Here is a 25,359-nt window from a genome sequence, read left to right on the forward strand (position 1 = left end):
TTAGCTTTTGTTCTACTACTATGGATAACTTCCTATGATAAATTAACTTTTCCAGTTCTCATTCGTTTCTTTTGAGGATCATTTATGAATATGCTGGGCAGAGCATCTCTAGAGAGATCCCTGTGAGGCTCCACTGGTGATATCTCTCCATTAAAAAACCTTGATGATTTTATTCCTGTTCTTTTCTTCTTGTTTTTTAACCAGTTAAGTTTTGTCATGAATGAATTTACTCCTGTTCCGTGGGAGCTGAGATTCTTTAAAGCCTGGAAGTCCAGCTTGGCTATATCATCTGATCCCATTTATTCACATGCTCAATGACTTCTTGAAGGAGTTCTAATAAATGTAACCGACATGACTTCCCTTTACAAAAGCCACTCTGACTTTTCCACATTGTGTTATAATTTATTCATATGCTTGCCAAATTTCATTTTATATTTTGGTTTCTATGAATTTGTTTGTCTGTTATTCAATTGATCAAACTCTGAAATTCCTTAATAAATAAATAACTTGGCATCATATTTACCATCTTCTTATCTATCTATGAGACTATGTATTACAGTTAATAGATAGTTTACACTTGAAGTTTTTTAGGACTTTACGTTGAATATTATCTGATTCTAAAAATTTGTTACTGTTTTGTTGATTAACTTGACAACTTTTTTTGGCAATATCCATTTGAAGTATATCATCTGGTTCATTCTTCATAAAGTAGGGTTCTGGAGTAAGTATCTCTCTAATCACAGTGAGTGTGATACAAAAGATTTAATTTAGACCCATCTCTGGCAGTGTCCTTTTTTCTGATGTATTTTCTGCTTCTATACATTATTCCATGAAAATTATTTTTGGTTTACCTTATTATAACTTACCAGAATTCATTCTTTTCTATTTTCCTTATTTGGATAAACCCCAGCTTTTTGAAGGATGACTTCTAATAGACTCCTGTTCTAACTGTCCTAGATTTTCTTTGGTCTTTGTAGACTTTGTCTGGCAGGTTGTATGCATCTGCTTTGGACTTTGCTTAAGGTAATTTTTAAAGAATCTCTTTGTCTCCTGCAAGCTTTTTACCCTTTTGACTGTTCCTTTTGCTAGTTTCTTCTAAAACTGAATGACTCCAAAATGTTCTTTGATGGAGCTGTTTGATCTGTTTGTGATCTTTTTCATAATATCAAGTTTCCAGCCAAATTCGTCCCATTGACACCAGCTTCTGCTTCTATATACTTTAGAACAAGCCAGTGTAAGCAGCATACATCTCAGAAGATGAAGAGTTGCAAAGAACAGTTCTGTTTCAAAGGCTACAAAGGATAGTTACTACTTATAAGTCTTGAGGCTCTAGTTAGTAGATCTCTTTTAGAACTTTTGGTAAATCAAAAGGCTCCAAGATAGTATCCCTTGGTTTGAATATTTCTTGGTGGGTTTCTCTTCTTGTCCTTTCACCCTTGCCTTTTTTCTTTCTGATCTTTCATCACAGAAACTAATCTTGATTCTCCTGTCATAATCATGGCAAATTTCCCTCTCCAGATACATTTAAAGAGAAAGTAAGAAAGTAAATTTGAGTAATTAAGTGACACATTTTGCTGTTCTCTTGTTCGTATGGCTTTGTTTTTGTTGTTTTCATCCTTCTATTGCTTGCTGCTATTTAGACTTGTCTTAACTTATACAATACTTTCTCTGAGGACTGGAGTGTCTTTTTGTAAGTTTGTATAACATCAAATGTAAAGACTTTTATTCTTAATGTAGTCTTTGGCCACTATTACAGTACCAAGAAATCATCAGTAAGAAGAAGAATGGCCTTTTTAAGTAAAGATAACAAGGCCAAGATAAGAGTTCAGCTACAGATTTTTTGGAAACTTATACAAGCAACAAGCATTTGTTAGTAATTTCCAAAGCATCCATATTCATATTGAATGGGATATTTTCCTCATTTAGTTTGTCTTGTTGAAGGGGGTAAAGTGGACTCACACTATCTAAATCCTCTCAACTAGATAATTCCTAGTCAGTAGGACACTTTAACCATGTATTCATCTTACAGTGTGCTGCATAAAGTCATCGCTGACAGTGGGAAAGATTCAGGTTCATGGGATATTGCACTATAGCTATCCGTAGTGTCAGTGATGATAGTGCATTTGGAAGACAGTGCCTGTTGCCTGAGTAGTATGAGATAATTAGATTTGGAAAATGCCTTTGAGAGTTCTCAGCTGGGTAGTGTTTGGCAACATTACAAGACTTTACAAATCAGATCTTGTGAGTAGGCAAATAGCTCTTAACAGTCCACTAAGACTCAACTCTACTTTGCAGATATACCTGCATATAAAGCTGTGAATGAAGACATGTGGGTTGCGCACAGAATTAATTTGGGCTCCCAGAATGATTGGATGATTTATCCTTTTTTCAGTTTAGATACAGTGCCTGAAATATAGTCATTAAAGTTCAGTTCAGGTTGTACAGAAATAAACATTATGTCAGAGTTCCTTTTAGAACAAAAAACCGTAATTGATAATGGTGGTATTGCTGCTTCCATGCTCCTGACTATTACCTTAGTGATAGGAGTATTCACCAGGATGAGGGTTTGAATCTCATGTATGTAAGCGGTCTTGAACCAACATCTTTGATGTTTATGAAAAATATCAGCTTGATTAAAACTGCATTTCTGAAAGAAACATGACGGTAAGCAGTAATTGTTCCTCTGTAATTGTATATTGACTGATATAGGGAAATGCACACTGAAGGAGGCAGTAGGCAGAAGAAAGAGGTTTATGCAGCTGAGAAAATTAAATGCTAACATACTGGACGTTTTCAGCTTTCAGATGCATACAACTTCATGTGCAATGAATATAATTTTCAGCAGCTCAGAATGCTGTTTCACTGAACCAAGATTTCACTTGTAGGGAAAGGAAACAGTACTTGTTCTGAAATCTTAATTTGAAGTATGTTCAATACCTTCTTTCAGGATGTTTGGTGACCTGATATCAGTTGTAGCAGCTAAAACATTCTTATCTCTTTCTCTTTGAACATGAAAACTAAGAGATGTTCAGTTGGTCAGTTGTTTCTGTGTGTTCACACCCAGAAAGTGTGTGTGAAACACACAAGATATGAGTAGGGAACTTTGCATTCTGATTATTTGTCTGAGTATACATTTGCTTTTTGGAGGACCTTGAAGTGCTCTTCTCTTCTTTGTCAGATCTAACTACATGATCTATGGCATGACCATCCATATGCATTCACAATGAATTAAATGAAATTTTGGCTTGCTTGTGCTGATGCGTAATCCATTTCATTCTATTGAAAATTGTCAGGCACCAAAGAATTAGTCTGCCACAATCAAGGTTTTTAAATCACTAGGATTTAGGTTAAACTGAGTGAATTCCTGTCACATACAAATAAGTTGATCCTTATGAGACATGGTTTTATTCTGCGTTTCTCTAGAAGAGACAAAGGACATTGCAAACTTGATGAAAAGGGTTTCTCTAAACAATAGTTTTTTGAGTTTGTTTTTTCAGTTTAGAGCTTGTAATACCCGTAAAATCTTTCTACGTACATCTTTCTCAGAGAATCTCAGTGCAGGTAGCTCAGTGAAAGTAAGGAACACCACCATTTCAGGCTGATGAATTATTCTGAAGACAGTCTCCTATCTAGAAGTGAACTTCTAAATTTACAACTGGACTATAAATGTTATCATTCTAATTGCGATGAATTTCACATCTTAGTCTTTCCATGAAGAGAATGGAGTTGGTAATATCATATACGTTAAAGACTTCAAGCATGTGGAATCTGAAATCTTGTCCTGATTATAGGAAAATGTTAATGACCATAGTGAACACCTATGATTGTAAGACATCTCTAAACAGTGATCAGCTCTAATTTATTTGAGGTGGGCAGTCTCTTTATTCCTTCTAAAGTTATACCCAAACTTAGCAGGACCTCAGTTCAGCTAGTGTATGTCACAGTCCTTTGAGACCCCACCCCAAACACAGTTTTGGCCGGGATCAGGCTGCTGGGACAGAACTGTGTGAGAAGGGGCTGTCGTGAGCCCTGCTGGGGACCTTCACCTGCTCACCTGGGAGCTGCTTTTAAGCTCAGGCCCTCAGCCTCGGCCCCTGCCTGAGCTGTGCTGCAGCCATGCCGGTGCCTGACCATGTCCCTCGCTGACCCTGATCCATAGACTCACCTTCCCAGCTGGCCTCAGCCCTGCCTCGTCACCACGGACCTGTCAGTGACCCGGACTCAGGGGTGGTCCTGGCTACCATCCCGCATCCGGCCCTGCTCTCCTCACACAGGGGCTGCGGGACGAGGTGTTGTCAGCAAGGGCACGGCCGGCCTCGTGTCACCCTTGGCACCCTGCTCCCTCTCCTGGCCAAGCCACCAGCCCTGCCAGTGCCTGAACATTACAGAAGTAGTGTGCTGGCCCAGCAAAACTCAGTGCTTCAAAGTGCTGCATCTCCACTTAGATTAAAGGCCTGACACAACAGTCATTTTGAACCAGGGTACGTTACTCCTTTCCAGCTTCTAAACTTCTCTTGCAAACTGGTGCCTGGCAGAACTGATATCCAGAGTCTTGGCATTTCTGTATCGATACCTTGGGTTCTCTTGATTCTTCAAGAGAACCGTGTGATTTTGCTAGAAATAATTTGGAATATGAACATTCCTTTCAAATGCCAACTGCAGAAACTACTTCTGTTATTCTTTTTACCTATTTTAAACTATTCTCACTTGGTAACTGTTTTGATCCTCATTAAAAAGCAGATGATAGCCTGTAGTACCTCACAATCAACTTCGACAGAGGTTAGGCATGTTTGAACCCTTCACTCTGTTTCAGAGCCAGCATGGAAATGGAATGTCTGTCTTCAGACATTAATATGATCCTGACAAACCAAAGAATTGATAATTTTAGGCAACTTCATATTTTTGTGCTTAAATTTCTCAGTTGAAAAAATATTTTCTTGAAGTGTGGTTTTCAGCTCATGCATCTGAGTGCCAAATCCACCTTCTAACAGATTTTTTTCAAGGATGAGGTATAGATACTGACTCATTCTAGATTTCTTCTGAATATGGGATAGAATTCCAGTCATTTTGCTAACATTTTTGTGTGCCTGAATGTTCATGGAGTTAAGGCCTTTCCTCACAAAACTGATATAAAAAAGTGTTTGAATTTCACATGGAACAGAGTAAACTCCTTGAAAGTCTGACCAATTTGTTGTTGTTTTTTTTTTTTTTTTAGCATCAATTCTTTGAGTACTGAATGGAATCATTTCTAAATGTCTGCTTGCTAATGAAGTGGCTTACTAGACTGTCTCTTGTATGGTCAGTCACATTGCTACTCACACTGTACTGGTGTGAAATGGAAGAATGTTTTGAATCAGCATGGGGAAGGCAGCTAAGGTGCTGGAGGCAGTCTTAGCTACCTGGTAAAACATGACTGCTTGTCTTGGACTTTATGTATCTTTATATTTCAGAACCTGCTTCTGAAGAGTCTCTTCATCCTGAAAGTTATTCCACATAGGTATATTGTGCCTGAACTGAGTCCTATTTGATTACTGTGATGATCACAGTGTGAATGACAGGATATGGAGTCTTGATTGCCTTCAATGGCACCAATTTTTAGAATTATTATTTTATGTTGGAAAGCTACATTTCATCTACTCATATATTGAAGTATTTGAGGGTCTCTTCATTTTGTCATTATTTTCTGAGATCTTCAATCTCCTTTTAGTATGTATTTTATAAATATGTAATTATGTATTATTTTAATGATTGCTTAAGTGATGCTTGGACTTTGGGACATCCTTTAAGCTATCAGAGAATGAGACTCCTCTATGATAATAATTTTGATACATGAAAATTACTGATCAGCCATGACTTTCACTAATATAGTCTTGAGTTTTTAGAAAATGTGAGCTGGTATGTTCGACTTGCTTATATTCTTAGTATGTATTTAGTATATATTTTATCTTTTCTGTGATTAAAGTCAAGTTTCGTTGTTGGAAACTCTTGGTTTGAACACAAATTAAGATTTGGCAAAATGGCACACACAATGAACAGACCAGTGTTACCACATCAATATTTCTGAGTCAGCAGCTTTTTACATTAGAACATAGTAGCACAAGAGTAGTTACTTAGAAACACTATCTCAAAATTTCTAAACTATTCTATTCCTCTTTACAGTCAGAATTTGTTTCTGTCTCTTAAATTTGTTATTTCTGAGTCTGATAAATTGTATCAGTCATGATTTTTGGAATACAGATAAAATTGGGAAAGAAATCCATATCAATGACGAAGGAGGATTTTTAAATATATGTAGGTGTATTGTATATAGGAGAAAGTTATTTAAATAAGGGCTAATATAGGCATATTTTCTTAATGGCTGAGGACAAAGTATCATAGAATACCTAGGTTGGAAAGGACCTCTAGAGATCATCTAGTCCAACCTCCTGTCCAAAGCACGTCCAATTAGATCAGGTTTCTGAGGGCCTTGCCCAGCTGAGTTTGGAATCTCCAAGGATGGAGATTCGACAACCTTTTGTGTAATCTCTTCCAGTGTTTGACCCATCTCATGGTAAAAAAAATTCTTTATATCTAGTCTGAATTTCCTATGTTCCATCTAGTGTTAACTGTTATCTCTTGCCCTGTGCATCACTGTGTCTTTGAGAAGAACACTACACATAACACTACACGCTATAAAATGAGCAAATTATGGATAGTCTGGAGTAGACATTATAAGGAATTAACAGTTATAAAATAACGTAGTTTCTAAGCAGTTTCTTGAAATATTATGGGTCTTACTCATAGTGTGTTTTAAAATTTCAGGGGTAGTGGTGCAGTAGAGAATATGAAAAACTGGAGGTAAATAGCTAGATATTGAAAGTTACTAAGACATTAAAAAGAAATGTGCTAGGAACAGAGAATTCTGCTTCAAAAAACAGTCAGCCTAGGTGGGTATGACAGTAAGTTAAGGTATTTGTAAAAGAATCAAATAATAAAGATAGTTTTCAACTCAAAATTTGTTTTCTTAAGGAACTTGACTCTTTGTTAAGTTTGCATAATTTTTAACCTCTTCTACTTACTATTCACCTTTCTCATTTCATTATTGATTTTACTATGCTTTAAAGATGTTGCTTATTTCCTGTTTTGAAATGTCACTGTGTCTGTTTCCCATTTTTGTGTGAAACCTACTACTTTACCTTTTTTCAGTTTCATGTATAGAAAATCTTTGACTTTTTCAGTATGTGCTATTTTCGAAATTAAGTCTTACCAGTGTATCTTCTAGGCATTTATTTAATTTTATCAAGTTTTCTTTTGATTTAAAATTGAACACAGTACTTAACACCTATGTAGTTCCCTAAATGGGGGACCTGGATTATTCTGACCTAATTGCTCTTCTGTGCTTTTACTTACCCCTTCCTGTGGCTGAGAGACATTCAAAAAGAAAGCTACCTGATCAGACAGTCACCATCTCAAAAATTTCTTTGTCTCCATGCTAAAGATACTTGGGTGTGGATTATGCTGCTTTTGAGGAGTAGAGATTATTTCTCCCAAGGTGAGGATAGGAGATGGAGACACTAGTTGTTTGCATTCACAATTTCTGTGAGCAGCTCCTGCCACTCTTACTGCAGTGGGACAGGAAGCCCTGTTGGGAAAGTAGCAATGAGTAAGTATGTCTTTGCACACAGAGTGATAGTGCTTAGAAGTGCTGTGATTTAGGTAGCTTTCAGTGATGTTTCATATCTGTATAACTGAGAATGCCACTAAAAATGGGAGCATCTTTGAAAATACTTTCAACTTTTACTACCATATATCATAGAATATCATAGAATCATAGAATAAGTTACGTCGGAAGGGACCTCTGGAGGGTATCTAGTCCAACATCTTGCTCCAAGCAGGATTGACTTCAAAGTTAGGTCAGGTTTCTCAGGATCTCGGCCAGCTGAATTGTGAAAATCTCCAAGGATGGAGATTCCATAATCTATTTGGGCAACCTGTTTCAGTGCTTAACCTACTCTTGTGATATTTTTTTCTTAAATCTGGTCTAATCCCTTGATTGTTGCATTTTGTCCTTCAGCTGTGTACCTCCAAGAAAAGTCTGGCTTTGCCTTCTCTATAGCTCACCTTTAAGTAGTTGAAGATGGAAATTAGTTTCCCTCTTCCCTCTCCCCAGCCCCCAGCCTTCTTCAGGCTAAAGAAGCGCAGCTCCCTCAGCTTCCTCTTGTATATCATGTGCTCCAGTCCCCTGACCATCTTAGCTGCCCTCTGCTGTATTCTCTCCTGTTTGTTAGTATCTCTGATATTGGGGGGAACCTAAAACTCTTGTAGGAGCACAAAAGCACAAAGTTATATGCCATATAGGTATCTGAACAACAAGTTATAAAATAAGTTATTGCTCCTTCTGGTAAGCAATTATTAAATGCTTCACACAGTTAAATGCTTAAGTGCATGCTTAGATTTAGTTTGTGTGTTGGCATGTGAAATTGGGGTACTAGAAAATACTGTTCATTTATTGTTATTCATCATTCACAAAAAATGGGAAATTATTTTGATAGAAGCCATTTTGAATATTTTTGTTTTTCTAAAGTATTCTTCCATTTACAGTTTTAAACAGCTAAAAGACAATTCCTTCACGGAAAATAGTACTCAGTGGTAGCATTTGTATTTATTGGTATGAAAAAAAGTATGAGATAATATAGATCTGACATGACATGCAGTAAACACTTGAGACAGTCTCTGTCTCCCTATGCGTTAAAGGTCTAATATTTTGAAAAGCCACTGAGTGAATAATGTGTAGTTATGTCATTATGCACGCCTGATTTCTAGCTATATTAAATGAATATCCTTCATGTCCCTGGACTCTGTGCAAGTGCAAAGGATTGATTCATGGTAATCATTTGCAGTACTGGCATCCAAGGCATATAGCGCTACATTCTGCATCCTTTTTATGAGGTGCCCTGTTTCTTTTATTAAGGTAATTAGGACTTGACTCCCAGATTATTTTTATGAAAATGATTTTTTTTGTGCAGCTTTCTTGTACAAATATTTAATCTGACATATAAAATCTTCATAATTTCACCCATAAAAAGATTAAGAAGATGATTAAAATGAAGTATTTTTCACTAGATCTTCTTCATTTTTAGAGGAAATAAGAAAGATACATTAATTTCTTTTGAAATTTGTTTATTTTGCTAACAAATAATACTGCTTGCTTTCAGAATGAAAGTGACTCTTTCCTTCTTTGTCTTTTTTCTGTCCTTTCTTTCTTGCTTTCGTGGATATGAGCTCCAGGAGGACAAAGTGGTTAGAGCCTTTTTTCTGTCTAAAGTTCTTTTCTTTTATGGGTAGACTTATTTCCTGGCCTACATTTGCTTTCATTTACAGAGGTGTAATTCCTGCTGAAGGCAAGGAAGTTACTATCATTAAAATGAAAGCAAAGTTTGGCATGAAACGCTTACCTGTTTTTCACATAACATATTAATAATCTGTGAGTTGTTGTGGACATTATGCATGATATTCCTCTCTGTTTGCAAATTTTGTAAGCATGCCCCTACTTTTCCTTTAGTTTTGCAATATGATATGTGCACAGTTTAAAAAAAAATTAAATAGAAAATTGGCTCAGAAGTGTTTTCCTTACAAAAATACAAAGGAATTTTATCAAAGTGGCATGAATTTATTAAAATCAGTTTTGTCCCCTGTGGTAGCTATGTTTGTATCATTAATACATATGTGCTTAATGTTTTAGCTTTTTTCTAAAATTTTTTTAACATGCTAGTTCAGTTTTGGTTTTTAATGGCAATACAATTAGATATCAGTAATCATTAAAAAAACATATCTATTCTATACATACAAGAGTATACTAGGAATGTCATGGAGTTATCCATTAGTAGTTAACTTACTTTAAAATTAAATTACATATAGGCCTTCCAAAAATGTAGTGCACATATTGTATTGAGCATAACGTTGAAATAATGTTAAAAGTTATGCATGTCACTTACATTTTGTGTTTATTTTGCTAATATTACACCTAAAATAGATAACCAGTTTTATTTTAGCTATGTTTAGGAAAGGTAGTATAAAGCTTAATATGAGAATAAGCCTGGATGTCTTTCAGTATATTTTAGAACCAAATCAAATGTGATTGTTAAAAAATACAATTGAGGAAAGTATCTGGGCCAATGTAAATCTGCTCTTCCATGAAAATCTCTAATATATTCTAAAATGAATTGCAGTCTCAAAACCAACATGCCCTGTAATGCTTGTCAAGTAAATTTCTGTATTAGATGGACTAAAAAATTCTTTACAGTTTATAGGCACCCAGTGAATGCACACAGGGCAAACAGCCTTTGTGGTGGGTCACATGTGGGTCCCCCAATCTGTTAGAGCATAACATAGTTTCCTTTTGGCCTGCCTGTTTAGATTGCCTTACCATTAAACGGTTATGAACTCACAAGATCCATGAAGTATTCCCAGTTCCTAGAATACAGAGGTCTCTGTAGAGTACAAAAAGTAGATGTTTAGAGCTATTTTCTCCTTGAAGAATTTATTCTTTCAGTGTAATCTTGTAAGTAATTGATGTACATTAACAGTATTCTGGTAGTCAATCCAACAGCTAATGTCCATGAGGCATTTGTATATGTTTTTGCAGTAGCAAATCCTAAATTCACTTGAAAAAAAATGAGTGTAGGAAGGTACAGTAATAAGAGTATGTGAATATCTAGTTTTCTCATGTGAATGTCCTTCCCGGGGAGGGAAGGGACAGGAATTTCTGTAGCTAATTACCTATTTAGATTTTTCCATAATTAATGATTGTGCTTCATATGGCTTTTAGGTTTTGCTGATTTCGAAATAGATGTTTTAGGAGTTATAAAGGCAGAAGGAACAATGCCTATTTTAGGTCAGATTTTTTCTTGACCACAAGCATTGTGAAGTAGGGACAGCAGTGTCTTCATCTTGCTCTTTTAGTGCTGCAAGCATTGTTAAAAACCTCTCAGTGTATTGCACTGAGATATGCTCAAAACAAATACCCCAATATAAATAGGAATTTTTTCAATTTTATGTGATAAAATGTTTACTAGTAGGTTAACCCACTCAGAGTATCCTTAATACTACTGGTAGAGGAGGTGTGAAATTCCAGTATCTAAGAGACATATTCTGTGCTTAGTAAACATAGGTTGGCAAAGTCAATCATCTAGTGTGCTGTTAGATAGATCTACGGGGATCTTATATAGGTCTGTGAGGACTTACAGAGTAGAAAGACATTTCAGTATGTCCTCTTCAAAAATCTTGTCAGACCTTTTGATGAAGATTATAGAGAAAAGCTGGGACAGCGCTTGGTGTTGAGTGTGTGGGACAATCATATGCCAGTCTAGTTCTGCTGTTTATGATCGTGGGGAATGGAGTTGAACGTGAACTCTGACTCTATTGTATTGTACCATTAAACATACATTGAAGAGAATTTAGATACTGATAGTCATGTGGGAGGAAAAGTCTTACTGTGCCTCTTCCCACATATAGTCAGTTATCCCAGCTATGCGTTGGACTGGTACCACAGTATATAAAACAGTCCTTTTTGCAAAATGGAGGGCCAGTGTACCTGGAAAGGAATAATTTATGTTAAGTTATAAAAGAGTAAGATATCTCTCAGAAGGAAACAGTTAAGAATAATTGACAATTTTTTGATGAAGAATAATGTGTTTAGTGAATTTTTTCAGATTCTATATTTTTATTTTTTTTAAATAGCAAAGGTACATTTTACAGAATTTTCTGAAATTGTGTCACTATTATTCAATCAATCAAAATGTGACTATGAGGTAGACAAATATTGCTTGAAGAACTGAAGTCAGTTAAGGCTAAATGAAAATAAATGTATTTCCTTAGATAAAGATTCACAAGATCACGTTCCCTTTACTTGGATTTCGAAAATTATGTTCCTAACTAAATTACTTTATTAAAATGAGCAACACCATTAGCTTTAATACCGAAAATATATGGCCATATAGTTGAAAATCATGGAAGGTCAGATTCAAAAAATAAGGAATTAAGAAGTGCAATAGAGTTTGGGTAAAAATGTATCTTCACTGCAAATAATAGAAAATGAAGAAATAATAGAATATTATAATTTTGCCTCAAATTTAACCTGAATTTAAACCAAATTACGTCCCTTTGCTGGGAAGCCTTGGCTTTAAAATAGTCATCAGTACTTCTGGAGAAAACAAGTAAGCAAGCATAATTTAAGAAGTTTTTGGAAATAGCTGGCAGGAGAAAACACCATTCCATCTGGTTTATGTTCCTTCACTTGACTGGTCATAATCTGACTTTTAGAAACTTTGATAAAACCCCTATAAGTTATGGACATTTGAAATCTAGATATATCAATGCATGTTTTTCAAGTGTTTGTTTTCTTACTCTTTGTTTAATTTGTTATTCTTTGTTTAATAGCTGCCCCAGGTACAGAGATAGAAAGACCACTGTTACGGATCAAGTTAGGTGCAACTTTATTAAATTACGTGGGAACATTTTTTGCAACAATTTTTGTTGTTGTTGTTGTTGATCGCTGCTGCCGTACCTTGGTAATTCTGAAAGTGAGGGAAAACCTTTTTCTGGATTAGGTAATGCCCGTAGCTGATCATGGAATCTGTTTCTTCTCTTATCTCAGAAGTTAGAATGCAGTTTCTGGTTGGCTGTCATAGAATTGTACCCAACTGAAGCAAAAAGACGATGTATGTGTGTGTGTTTGTGAGAGACAGATATATGCAGAGGGTCTGTTTTTTAAAAGCTGAAGGAGAGAGGGCGGCTTAAAGAAACCATTATTTCTTTATTATCTTGCTAGTGAGAGGGAGTCCTCACTTTAATTTCCTTGTGGCCCCTTCATTCAGTGCTAGGAGGAATAGTCTCCTGAAAGAGCACTGATGATGCTGGAGCCTGACCGGATGTCCATCAAAGAAAGACTCTGAATTACTCTGTATTAATCTCACAGATTTTAACACAGAGCTGCACCTCAAGCTGTAAGAATTGTTTTCCTTTTGTTAGCTTTATTTTTCTGCATGATCAAATAAAGAATTGTGACATGAAATAGGTATTTCAGTGGCCTGCCCTTGGTAGAGTACTTTCTCTGTTCTTTCAGCTCTTTTAGCAGGTTCAGGAATTTGTTTTTAGGGAATCTGTTTTAAACTGCTACAGGTAAATCAAAGCCTTCAACAGATCATTTATAATACAGGATAAACCCATGCACAACAAAACTAGGAAGCTTCCTCCCTGTTCTGTCTTTATCTCCTCTGTGGAGTGAATAAAACATTTAACACTTTTTTTGGAGTAGTTCCTCTACCTGTTTAATGTTACGCATTTTGAAATATTCAAGACACAGACAAATAGTTAGTCTTTAAAAATCGGGTCTCCAACATTCACTACTCTTAAGAAACTTAGAATCTTTTTTGATAAATTCCTCCAAAGACTCCTCTAAACAAATGAAAAATTGAACATATATACTGAATAGTTTCCTAGGTTAGTCCCCCTACTAACTTGACTGATCAAGCATACAGGTTTTAATCATTTTTGAAATTTCTAGACAGGCTGAGTTCAGACAATACCAGTGACTTTCAGCAAATTAATCTCAATAAAACCATTCTATATAAAATTTTATTTAAAAAAAGATAAAAAAGCATAGGACCTTATTTTTTCCCTCCTTCCCTTTGTCTTACCCTAGATAAAATTTCCTATTCCCCAGTTTTCCTTCACCATATTTCAGAGTAATGAGTATTATTACTCCAGTCAGGAAAGACCAAAGTGTTGCTGAGAATGTTCTTGACATTTGGTGGAAATTTCACTTGAACTGTCAGACAAAAGAGACAGTTTTTCTCATTTTACTTCTCCCTCTCTGAACAGGTCCTGGGCCCTGCCAAGAATCCTATTGTTTCTAAACCATCTATGTTGCAGGGCTGTGCCTTCTGTGTGTCCTCAAACTTTCTCACCTAGCATTGCCCCTGTGTGACAACCAGTATTTGAGGAGTCATGGGTTGTTCCTCCTACTGCTGCCCTCTTGCTATTGGAAAATACCTGTTTGGGTAAATGCTTATCCTGCTCTTTACACTGGCCTCAGATTGACCTTCGTGCCTTATCACTGATTCTCATCAAGTTTTTCATGGGCTGCATATGCTCTAATGGATATGTTTCTTAACAAAAAAGAATGTTAAGTTCTTGATTACTGAAATTTTGAAAAAAACTTTTTTACAAAGAGGTTCACAAAAACAGTAAAATATTTCGTAAACTTAGAATACCTCTGAAAAAAGTCTCCTGTTCCAGCTGTTATTTAGGATAGTTTTCTGAAACATCTCTAAGCTGCAGGAAGCTTAATGATTTTCCTCAGCTCTTGAGTATTGTCTTTCAGATTGGGATCTCTAAAAGTAATTCGGAGAGTTGGCAACTTAGCCCTTCCTGTCTTAAGCCACTTGTTCTAGCATGCTCTCTGATCTTATTTCTCATGTGTCCCTTTGTCTAAGCTGCTCTCCTTTATCTTTCTGCATTCAAAGCTCACTCTTGTTTCCTTCATCACTCGAGAATGTACCTCCAGTAACAGAACGTGCTTTTAACAAACACAGTAGTGAAAACCCACAGTTCTTCTCTCTTCTGTTTCCTGGAATTGGCTTGCAAAACTAATAAATTGGCCTCTCCATAAATATATTTAAATATCAGTTGCTTTTTTCTTTGTGGAAACTTCTCTAATTGTACAGTCATATCATGTTCTTTATTCAAAAATGTGCTACCTAGCTTTCTGCTTTCAGTATTTTGAAGATGGTCACAATGTGACCTATAATAAAATGTAGTTGCTGTACAAACATCGTATTAAACTTTCAGATTTAAACTTGCCTGGAGTTCTGATAAAGATTGCACATAGTAAATGAATCATACAGATTCCTTCCATTCCTTCCTCAAGATATTTTAAAAGTCTTATATATGCATTTTAAAATAAGTCTATTTTAAAATAGCTATGAAAACAACTTAACAATATATACTGTTATCACACCAAAAATTTTCTCTTTCATTTTTGCTGTTTAAATTTAAAGCTATTCACACTTGCAGAACCAGAACACTAAACAGTTCTTGAGCATTAAGTTATATTTGCCACCTGTTGCAATATTCTGAAACCATATCATGTGCTATTAAGTTCCAGGTGTAGACCTTTATCAAAGTTAGCTCAGCAAATCCCTTGTTTCAGTCCCAGGTGTGTAACAGCACACCTAGGACTCTTTGAGCACAGTTAGACATTATGGCACTGCAGGGGATGGTATAAATGTTTAATTATCTAGATTCAGCTTCAGTGGCTGGAAACCAGTGCCTATATATATATATAAGTAATGAAGACATTGCTAGTAATAGAGTAAAGCAGCAAACCTCCCATTATGTTTTTTTTTTTTTTTTCCGGAACTGTTTGCTTAGAACTTTATTTAGATAGTGTCTTCAAGGAACACTATTGATAGCTTGAGGAATTAAATGAAAAATGCCTTGCAGCTGGGTTAATAGTTTCTGTTTGCTGTTTTCATCTGCTATGAGAAAATAGGAATTTATGTGTCAAGCATCTGTTGATACATCAAATATTTTGCACAGGCATCCAAGACTGTTGTTACTCAGCATAGTATGAGTGATTTTATGTAGACTGCTTTAGCAGATCTTGGAGTTATATGGAGACAGTTTAAGTAAATGTGAGAAGTGTTGTGTTTAAACAAGATTTTTCACCGAAGTATAAAAATTAAAAATTCCTTGGTTTGAATTACTGTAAAGATGCCTTCCTTCAGTAACAAGGAGATCTACGGAGAAGCCTGGATTTCAGGTAGCTAATTCAATTTTAGTCAATTGATTTGTGCTAATGTTTGTAGTTTATTGAAGATTAGCTCTATATAGTTCACAAGTCCTTTTTATTATTCTAGATCTGCAATGAATAAAATAATCTTTGCTTTGTAAACCAAATACATAAGAAAATTAGTAGGAGTCGTATCTGATGTTGGGACTAATGTGCTTTTGGAAAATAAATTCCTAGGATGTTATGCTGAGAGAATTGTAAATATGTTTTTATTAATTGAAATTAAACTTTTAGTCATTTAGTTTACTATGTATACAGATATACCTCCCATTTATCTTTAAATGTTTTAGCTTCTTGGGCAGTGTTAATCAGCAGTGTTCATTTAACCTGTTCATCTTTCTGTTTCAGTGTAATTGCTACATAACTTCAGAGTCATGACCTGGTTAATTAAGGTATTCTTGCTCTCAGGTGCTTGGTCATGTGATTATGAAAGATGATATTGATTGTTGTTAGCAATTTGGATTTCTTGCAGTTCTAGGTAGGGAATATATGGTATCTGTCCAAGAGATCAGAACAGTTCTGTCTGGACTTTGGAGAGTTCAAGATAGAGTTCAGATGCTTCCCCCCCCCCCCCCCCCAACAATGTATCCAAATGTCTAATTGTCTGTTCACATTCAATGGTAGTCTATTTTTAAACAATAACAAAGGGATGATTATATATTCCTTAACAAATTGTTTTTGCTCTATACATGGGAAGGAAATTTGTATAGTTCTCTTAATCCGCATCAAATTCTTCTTTTGTTAAATCCTTGCTTTGTTTCTTTTTGTTATGGAAGTCACTGGCAAAGGCAAAAAAAAGCCTTTCAATGTGCTGGCCACAGTCACTTGGGATGAGCATAGTCGTTCTTTGTATTCTTATGAACGTGTTTTTTTTTTTTTTTTAAGAGCAAAAAGCAAGACACATTAAGCTTGCAACTTATCTTATATAACAAGACACCAATCTCAAATGCTTGTTAAGAAGTTCTAAAAAACTGCATTTGTTTCTTATCCAAGAGAAAATCCTTTATTATTACGCACCATGCTGCTAAGAGATTTGTGTGTGATATTCTATGTTTCTGGACTCTTTCTAGATCCATATAATCATTTTTGTCTTATAGTTACTTCATTTATTTATCTTCACTGCCTAGTTGTAGGAGACCTTATCATAAAATAGCTTTGATCCTGTAACATTAGACTTTCTGTAATTTAATTGTAGATAAGACTTATATATTATATAATATATAAGATTTATATAATAATATATATTTTGTATTCTGAACAGGATTGTGATACTTCTGTAGCAGCTGCGTCATAAATTTTAAATTCAATTTTAAGTAGTAACAAATGTAAATCTTTTCAACTTCTCCTTCTCTTATGACTTTTATTAAGCTTATTTATTAATCTTTGCTTTTCATGTTTATCAAAACACTCCTAGCAGAAATTACCAGCATATTATTTAAGGAAAAGCTCTTGTAAATAGAAACATTCTAACCTTTCTAGTAAAGATTAGAAGACATAGTTTTGTTTTCTGTGGTTTTTAATAGGTATACTTTTCTTTACTGGTTACCGTTTAGATCAGCGCAGGGTTCTGTTAATTGGAGCCTCCTCTGGAGCATAGGTGACATGTTGAACAAAGAGGACCGTGAACTAACCGAGTCCTTTAATGATAAAGATCAGGGCCTTAAGATAAATAAAGTATTGTTTAGGTTCCGAGTATGAAGTGTGGAGTGTATCTGTGGGGTGTCATTCCCTCAGGAAATGATCTGCAGCAACATACTTCAAACCATAAGTTTCAGAAAATGTCCAGTTTTCAGAAAAATTCCACTGTTTCAGATCTTTGTGGTAGCTTTGTAGAAGAATGTCCCCAAATTCCTCTCATGTAAAAAATCTGCAATCAGATCTTCATTATGCCCTGCAAATCATGGTTTTCCAGCAAGGGAGCTGTGAGTGTTATTTTCAAACCTTGAGGTTATACCAAAGTTACCAGGGCTGACCCTGTAGATCACAGCATTTCCTGAATTCTTTATAGGACATTACAAAGCATTGCAAACCAGTCCTCACTATGCTACTGTTACGAGGACCTTGGTTGTTACCACTGTAAGTTCATAAAATGTAGTTTTACTACTGTGGAATAGAAGCTTTGTTATCCTGTTGCTTTGATCCTTGCAGTTGTGTGTAATAATATGCAAACTCTGGTTATAGTTTTTCCTGCAACTGGGCATTCTTAAGGGCTTTCTCTTTTGTGAATCCTCCGGTATGTTAAAATAGTTCAGTGTATGTCGTATCTTTTCTCTCAGTGGGAGAAGCAGCCTCTCCAAGGAAGGAGATTAGAACTATAGCAACACGAAAGGCTAGGGCAAGTTTTCCACTTGAGTGTGAGGAAAAGGGCTTCATCTCAGAGCTAGCAGAAGAGTATGGTAGCTGTAGAAATGCCGAACTTCATGTGAATGTTGACCTGCATTAGTCTGAAATTTCTTTATAGGTTGGGTATGGTGATATTAATTTTGATGCTAGGAGTTCTTCCCCTGTCTTATGTGCCATACGCTTAAAGGAAATCACTCCTTTTGTTAAGTAGGAGTGGAGATGTAACTGATCTCAAGATGAATCTTTAGTAGGTAAAAAATATTTGCCTTTGCAGTCACTTGGGCCGTATACCCAAGGAATCCTTTTAATTACTGAAGTTTGATTTCATCAGCATCCGTTTCTCTTTAACAAACAGTGAAATTGAATGGCTGTGGTTCTCGTGCCTGTAAGTTCAGAATTTTAGTATGATAAACTTGTATTCTGAAGAAGTCATCCATTAGAGCTATGAACTTAATGCTAATTAATTTAAATATATTATCATTTTCTAGGCTCTAAAGAAAGATAACATTGGTCAGTAGCATTCTTATTGTTTTGATGTTAATTTTTAAAAAGTTGCAAATGTTCATACTTTTTGCTTTGAGAAGTCAGCGCAGGTGTGCATTCACTACAGTAAGGTTAGTTATCTGCAAGGGTTGCTATGTTGAAAACTGTGTTATTGAACAAACATTTTTGAGGCAATATCTAATGCTAAAACAGGTATAGGAAACATGCAGTTCTATCATATTGTTTCAAAACTGAGGACGGAGTTTCCATTGTTCAATAGTACTAGCTGAATCGGAGTCATAGTCAGATGCAGCAGACTGTAAATTGTACATAAACTGTGTAATGGAAACACCATTTTCAGATGAGATGCATTAAAAGCCATCATCTCCCTTTTTTTGTATCATATCTAGTCTTCTGTGTTATGGGTAGCTTTGTTGTTTTTGTTAGATGATAATAATCTAAAACTTACTTTTTATTTTAGAAAGAGTTCTTTTCCTCTTTTGAAATTTTGAGTTACATGGGATCATTCTTGGAGAGATTTATCTATTTGTTGCAGTTTAATTGGAGCTGACATTTTGCCTTTGCAAACATCAGTTGCAGTAGAGGCAACACTCAATGTTGCAGAAGATCTTACCATTTACCAAATTCTTTTTATCTTTTGAAATATTAAGAGTATTTATGATTATATTTTGAAGAATTAGCTGGAATTTCATTTTTTAGAACCCTTGATGATGATCTGATCTTTGTAAGCTCTGTTGTGTCATCCCCTACATACACATATGTACACAGGCAGCAGTTTAAGAGCATTCTCATCATTTACCAACCACTTTTACTTAAATGTGTTAGTACAACTACTGCCCTAATTGCAAAAAATCAACAACAAAAACAACCAAAAAACACACAAAACCTCGTCAGTGCTTCTGTGACATTTAAAATACTGGAATTTCAAACATTTGATTTCTTTGTGCTGGCAGGTGTAGGTAAAGTCGGGATTAGATAATCTTCAATTTAGAGCTTGTTAGGGCAGCGTCCTGTGAGGCTCCTAGGAAAGCAGTCTGGAAAACCTATAAACTCCGGATCTTGAATTCCAGCCTCTCTAATTCTGGTCTCCTTGACCCTTTCATCAGCAGGAGTTTGTGCCTTTGCTGAAGCTAGTGTAAATCTCTAGGAGGCTTTCTGCTTTCAGGATAGGGTTCTGAGCAACTGTGGTACATTGTACTGGAAAGAATGAGAACTGTTCATGGTAACTGTTTTGCACTTCTGCTTTGGAGCTCCTCATATACACAGTCTAGTGTTGGTGGGTAGTGTTTAAGAATTTTTTGCCAGATCGTAACTCTGGGGCTGGAGCATATGCCTTTCACAGTTTCCTTGGTAGGAAGGATGGAACTGTCCTGACCATCAGCATTGCTTTTCATTCTCCCAGGATGGAGCTGAAGTATTTGCTTTCCTAAGCTATTTACTTTTATTGTCTGGAAAGAGTTTGTAAATGCAATAGATAACAATTTCAAGTTCAGTAAGCACGATGGTAAAATTCTAAGAGTTTCCAATTATGACACCTTTATTAGGTTTGGTCCAAAATCTAAAATTTTTAACCATAAATCACCTGGCTGTTAAAAAAAAAAAAAAAAATCTGTATCATGATGCCGTAAGAATCCGAAGTAAGGAGTACCTAAGATACTTATTTGCCTCAGAGAGGTTCACATTCTTGCTGATTGCTTTTGTCCAGATAATCACAAAAGCTGAACAACTGGGAGAATGTTAAGTCTGAGTTGCGACATCTCCTCATGCAATCGCTTGTAAAGTCTGTAGGAAAACACAGCCATTGTTTCACCTTAACATTGTGTCAGGATTCAACCTTGATGGAAGTGCCTGTTTAACCTCTTTTCTTTCTGAAGCCTCAGGCATTTAACATAGACTGTTCACAAAGGCTGCATGCAGTGTCTTCACAGAACTTGATTCACTCCATTCAACACTGTAGTGTATGATGAAAAAATGAAGGGAGAAGCAGAAGCCACGTGGAGATGATACTAGCAAGATGTGCTGGTTTATCAAGGTACATTGCTAATAGCTTCCAGTGGTGCCCTAGAATGCAGTAGGTGCACAACTTACTTGGACAGTTTTCCTAACAAACTGCCTGCTCTTTGTTAGGCACATTACGTGTAAATTTGTAAGGCACAGATGTGGTTTTCAGAACATACTTCTGGAAAGCCTTGTGTTCTGATGAGAGCTTCAAATCATGATGCAAAGTTTGTCGGGACTGTATTATCTTTATAATCAGGTAATACTCTTTGAGAGCATTCTCTAGCAACCCTAGTTGTAGCTGCTAACTGAAATCTGAGTATGGACTCTTTTTCAAAGAGAGTTTGCTTCCCTGTTCAGTTATTGGTATTCTTCAAGACTTTTAGTCTGTGACTTGTTTCCTATTCTCACTTCATTTGAATCTTCGTACTATGAGTTTTGAAGGAGGTGAAGGACATAAGGTACGAGACTTGGCATTGTTCCTGCTTTATAGTGTCACCTGAACGTCTATGTGAAGAATATTCCCACCTTCTACCTCCCCTTGCCTGAAAGAGGGAAGGATGCAAAGGAACAATAAAGCAGGAAGTGGTTGTTAAAATCTAGATAGAGTTATCTGAGTGAAATGCAGAGTAGTACTTCATTTAGGGATGGCAATAAATCTCAATAATAACCCACTTCTTGGGTTTTGGAAGCCCACTGATTTATACTGGCAATGAAGGGGATGCATTCACTTAGCTATCTCAACAGGCCACTGAAGTAGTGGAAGGATTTTACACATTTAGAATTCATAGATATTTTAAAGAAAGAAAATAATTATGGAAGTGCAGAGAATTGTCTGTATTTAAAACAGAAAAGCAGACCATTACCCAGATGTGTTTCTTAACAAAGGGGACTATTTGACACTGCAATAAAAAAATTAGCTTTATTCCATTGTATGTAGCCTCCTTTTCCCTTGGCTAAATATGATTGTTCTCTTCAGCATACTGATAAATAATACATTGCTGGCTGTTTAGGTATCACTAAGTTTATTACTTTCCTACTCCTCTCCTGCATTTCTATTTTGAAATTCATTAAACTGAAATACAATTAAAAAATTTTTTTTTTAGTCTTAGATTTTGTTATTGTTCTGTCAGTGTTAATTGTAGCTGCATCTTATGTGGACATAAGATACGTACATTTTGAATTCTGCTTAGAGTGCATCTGGCTTAGTGGGCAAGTAAGCGTAGGCTTCCAGCCTGAATATATGCCTTAGTTTCTTGGCTGAGTTTTGCAGCCTGTGCTGATTGTTGTGCTACTGTGACTACATTGCTGTTAGGCAGCAGGTTTACGTTTAGTTGGAGAAGTTGGTGGGAGCTTCAATACAGCAGTAACTGCATTATAGGCTCCATCTCAATTTTCCTATTGTCATTCTTCCACATTTCCTTACAGTTGGATCTTTCATTTTTTCTGAGACAATTTCATTAATTAGTAATGACACAGAGTATGTAAGTGGTATAGTTCTGTTGACTGCATTTCAATGGCAACTGCATACAGACCACAGACTTACTGTGCTCCTGTTGCATTTTCACCCTTTTTGGCCTCTTGTTGATGTCAGGTCTTACAGCAGTAAATAACATGTGAACGCTTAGTGCTATTTGCCTTCAAACAGCTTACAAACGTTAGCTAATGCATGTGCTCTGCACCTCTGTGCTGTAGATCATTCATTATTTTTGTTAGTTGGTTCCTTAATGAAGCCATGGCATGAATACAGAACTTTGAACTGAGACTCATATGAATAACATCTAATTGAGACTTAGAGGCAACAAAACAGCTTCAAAATCAAATCACTGTAAGATACTTGAACATTTTGACCCATGCCTTTGAGAATAAAAATCTTTGTGAAATAGAACAGCTCAGAACTGTGATTTGGGTTATTTCTATTGTGTGCAAAATCTGGTGGAACACAATACTTACTTTTGCCCAAATTAAGTATTATTTTAAGAAAATCAAGAAAATGTACTTATCTTTTTGTAAATAAAACTTAGTATTTTCATACACCCTGAATTTGTGTAATAAACTGTTAGAGTCAATCACTTTGCTATAAAGCTGTGGAAAATGAATAATTCTAATGTCCATTATATCACCTCACTGCACCGATAGCTGCCTTTTTGTTTTTTTCTGCCACAAATGCAGCTGCCATTCTTCCATCATGACTTTCTAATCCATCAGCAACAGTTGCTTTAGCAACACTTTCTACAGCGAACTCTTTTCTGAGCAATTAAGGGAACAAATGGGCAAAACTGTTTGGATTGGAAAGTTCAAGGAAATCAAACTGAAGTGCAGCGATGGCTAGGGATTAGAGTATAATGATTTATCTGAAACTTATTTACAAAACATTAAATGATACAGTGTCACCTAGAAATTATTGGTTAGGCTGAAGAGTTGAGGATTACTTGAAAAATGATATGCGGGGAGAAGCTATAAGCAAGTTACTAGTTGAGTTCCTCAAGCATTAATACTGCGGGAGATCTAGTGGCACAGAGAATAGGAAAGTAGTATTTAAATTCATTGGTGTCACAAATTTGGGAGCTTACCAGTACAGACAAGGAATGGGATAGCATATAATAAAGAACCAGATGATTTTGAGAACATCAGTTGTAAAAATCAGTGAGATTAAATAGCCCTAAGTGTAAGATCAGGAATTTAAGGGCTAATAAGAATTTTTCCTCTGAACTGAGAGTCCCTTGATTTTGTAAATCATTGAAAAAAGTATGGGAGTCTAGGATGTTTTAAAAGCAGATTTAATGCTTTTCTTCACTCTGCCTCTAGGGGGACCTTTGGAAATCTGAGCACCCATTGTCAAGAAAGATGAATTTTAATTGGAATAGGTACAGAGTAGGATTATTAGGGTGATCATGAGAATGAACACTAATGATTAGATGCCAGGGCTACAGAATACAGGCCAGGGACTACTGTGTGGATCAGTCGTGCTCAACACCCCTAAATTCTTCACCTTTCCAGAGCAGGGGGGCTGTGTCCACACTGCTTATTAGGAACAGTTCTTGGCCCGTGCTGTGCTGCTACAGTGTGTCCTGGCTTGTCTGGGAGAGTGCTGGTTAGCAAAGGCCCAAACTGTGCCAGGAAGCGTGCGAATTAATCAGCATGGGCAATTATGGGCCAGCACCTGGCCCTGTGACATGGTTATGTTTTGTTTGCTAGTATAGACATAGCTTGAAAGAGCTAAATCTATTTCATCTTGTGAAATGAAAGCAGAGAAGGTACATGATTGCTGTCTATAAAAATACCAGGCAGCAAACACTAAGGAGAAAAAGGAACTATTTAAAATGAATGGCAGCACTGGTACATGAATAAATGGTAATAAACTAGCTTGGAATAAACAAGCACTGGAAATTAAAAGACCTTCTTTCTATTGGAGCTGTAAGTCTTGGAAAAGCATTCTGACAGATTTTGGCCTCACTGTTTGTAGTTAATTTTAAGATGGAACTTTATCAAATTATAAAGTTATTAAAAGATGCTGTTGCTTGAGGCAGTAGGCAACTGGAATCAATATACTGAGTTTCTTTCAATCCAGTGTTCTTAATAAATGATCTTAAATTGTTGCTGGGAAGATTGAGAGCAAATGTATGCTCCAATTCTCTTGCTTTCTTGAGGTTGTTACAAATCTGAAACTTCAGTAAAGGTGTCTTGGTCAGCTGCACATTCTCCATACGTTACATGACTGTGCAAGTTTCCAAGGTTGAAGAAAGGCTTTGTGGAACTGTTATGGATTCTGTGCAATTATAGCAGGTTTATTTCATGCAGCAAAGCACCACTCTTACTTAATAAGCCCTTGTGGCACTGCGAAGTGCTGTACAGGCTTACAAGCTCAGTTTTGGAAGCAGTGCAGCTGTATTTGCTGGGATGCAATGCTTGCTGGTGTGTACTCTGTCCAGACCTCACCAGGTTTCATGTCAGCTGCTTTATCACTGGAAGTCTGGTTCATCATGAAATCATGAAAACTCATAAAAGAATTGGGTATGGCTAATATGGCTCTGTGTGCATGAGTTGTGCACTATGTCCACTGGCATTGATTAGAAATGCCTCAGACTGGAGTGTGCTGAGGTGTGCCTCTGCCATAATGAAAAAGGCAAATAAGTAGATCTAAAAAAGTTACTTTTAACAAATGGTCAAGTTGTTGAAGAAGAATGGCCTTTCAAAGAGTCTGGGTGTATCATGAAATGAAACGACTAGCGGTTAGACTTGCAAAACGTTTTTACACAATTTTCTGGTTCAGCAACAAAAGCAAAATTCATTATTTTGCCTGCTGTAAAATAGACCATAGATGTTTAAGAACATCAGTTATTTTATATGTGAACTGCTTCTTTGTGTACAGTATGCTTTAGGAAGAATCTGCATGTTCATGAAATACCTCTAGCTTGCATTAACCCACCTAAATTAGTCTTCCAGCCAGCACTTTCAAGTGCTACTGTGCATATGGAGGGCTTTATTACATACTATCAAGATAAATAATTTGTTTTCGTAGTGAGGTGTGTTATTCACTGATTGTGCTCTAGGTTGAAAGGAAAATTTACAGACAAAATTGTCAGGTTATGCCTTAAGGATAGTAATAAAAAAAAGATGTAGAAAAGATGTACTGTATCATTAGGATGATAAACAGCATTAGTTCAGAAGAGTCAATACAC

At 36.1% G+C, this 25,359-nt stretch overlaps 1 protein-coding gene across 1 annotated transcript in view; it reads left to right on the forward strand.

The window, feature by feature from the left end:
* RIMS2 (regulating synaptic membrane exocytosis 2) overlaps positions 1–25,359 on the forward strand; it is a 492,192-nt gene that overhangs the window by 92,172 nt on the left and 374,661 nt on the right. Inside the window, 1 exon segment of the mRNA XM_067292312.1 lies at positions 9,268–9,279. Coding sequence (XP_067148413.1) covers positions 9,268–9,279 — 12 coding nt within the window.

This window comes from Apteryx mantelli, chromosome 2 (assembly GCF_036417845.1).
Source record: "Apteryx mantelli isolate bAptMan1 chromosome 2, bAptMan1.hap1, whole genome shotgun sequence".
In the NCBI taxonomy this organism is placed as follows: Eukaryota; Metazoa; Chordata; class Aves; order Apterygiformes; family Apterygidae; genus Apteryx; species Apteryx mantelli.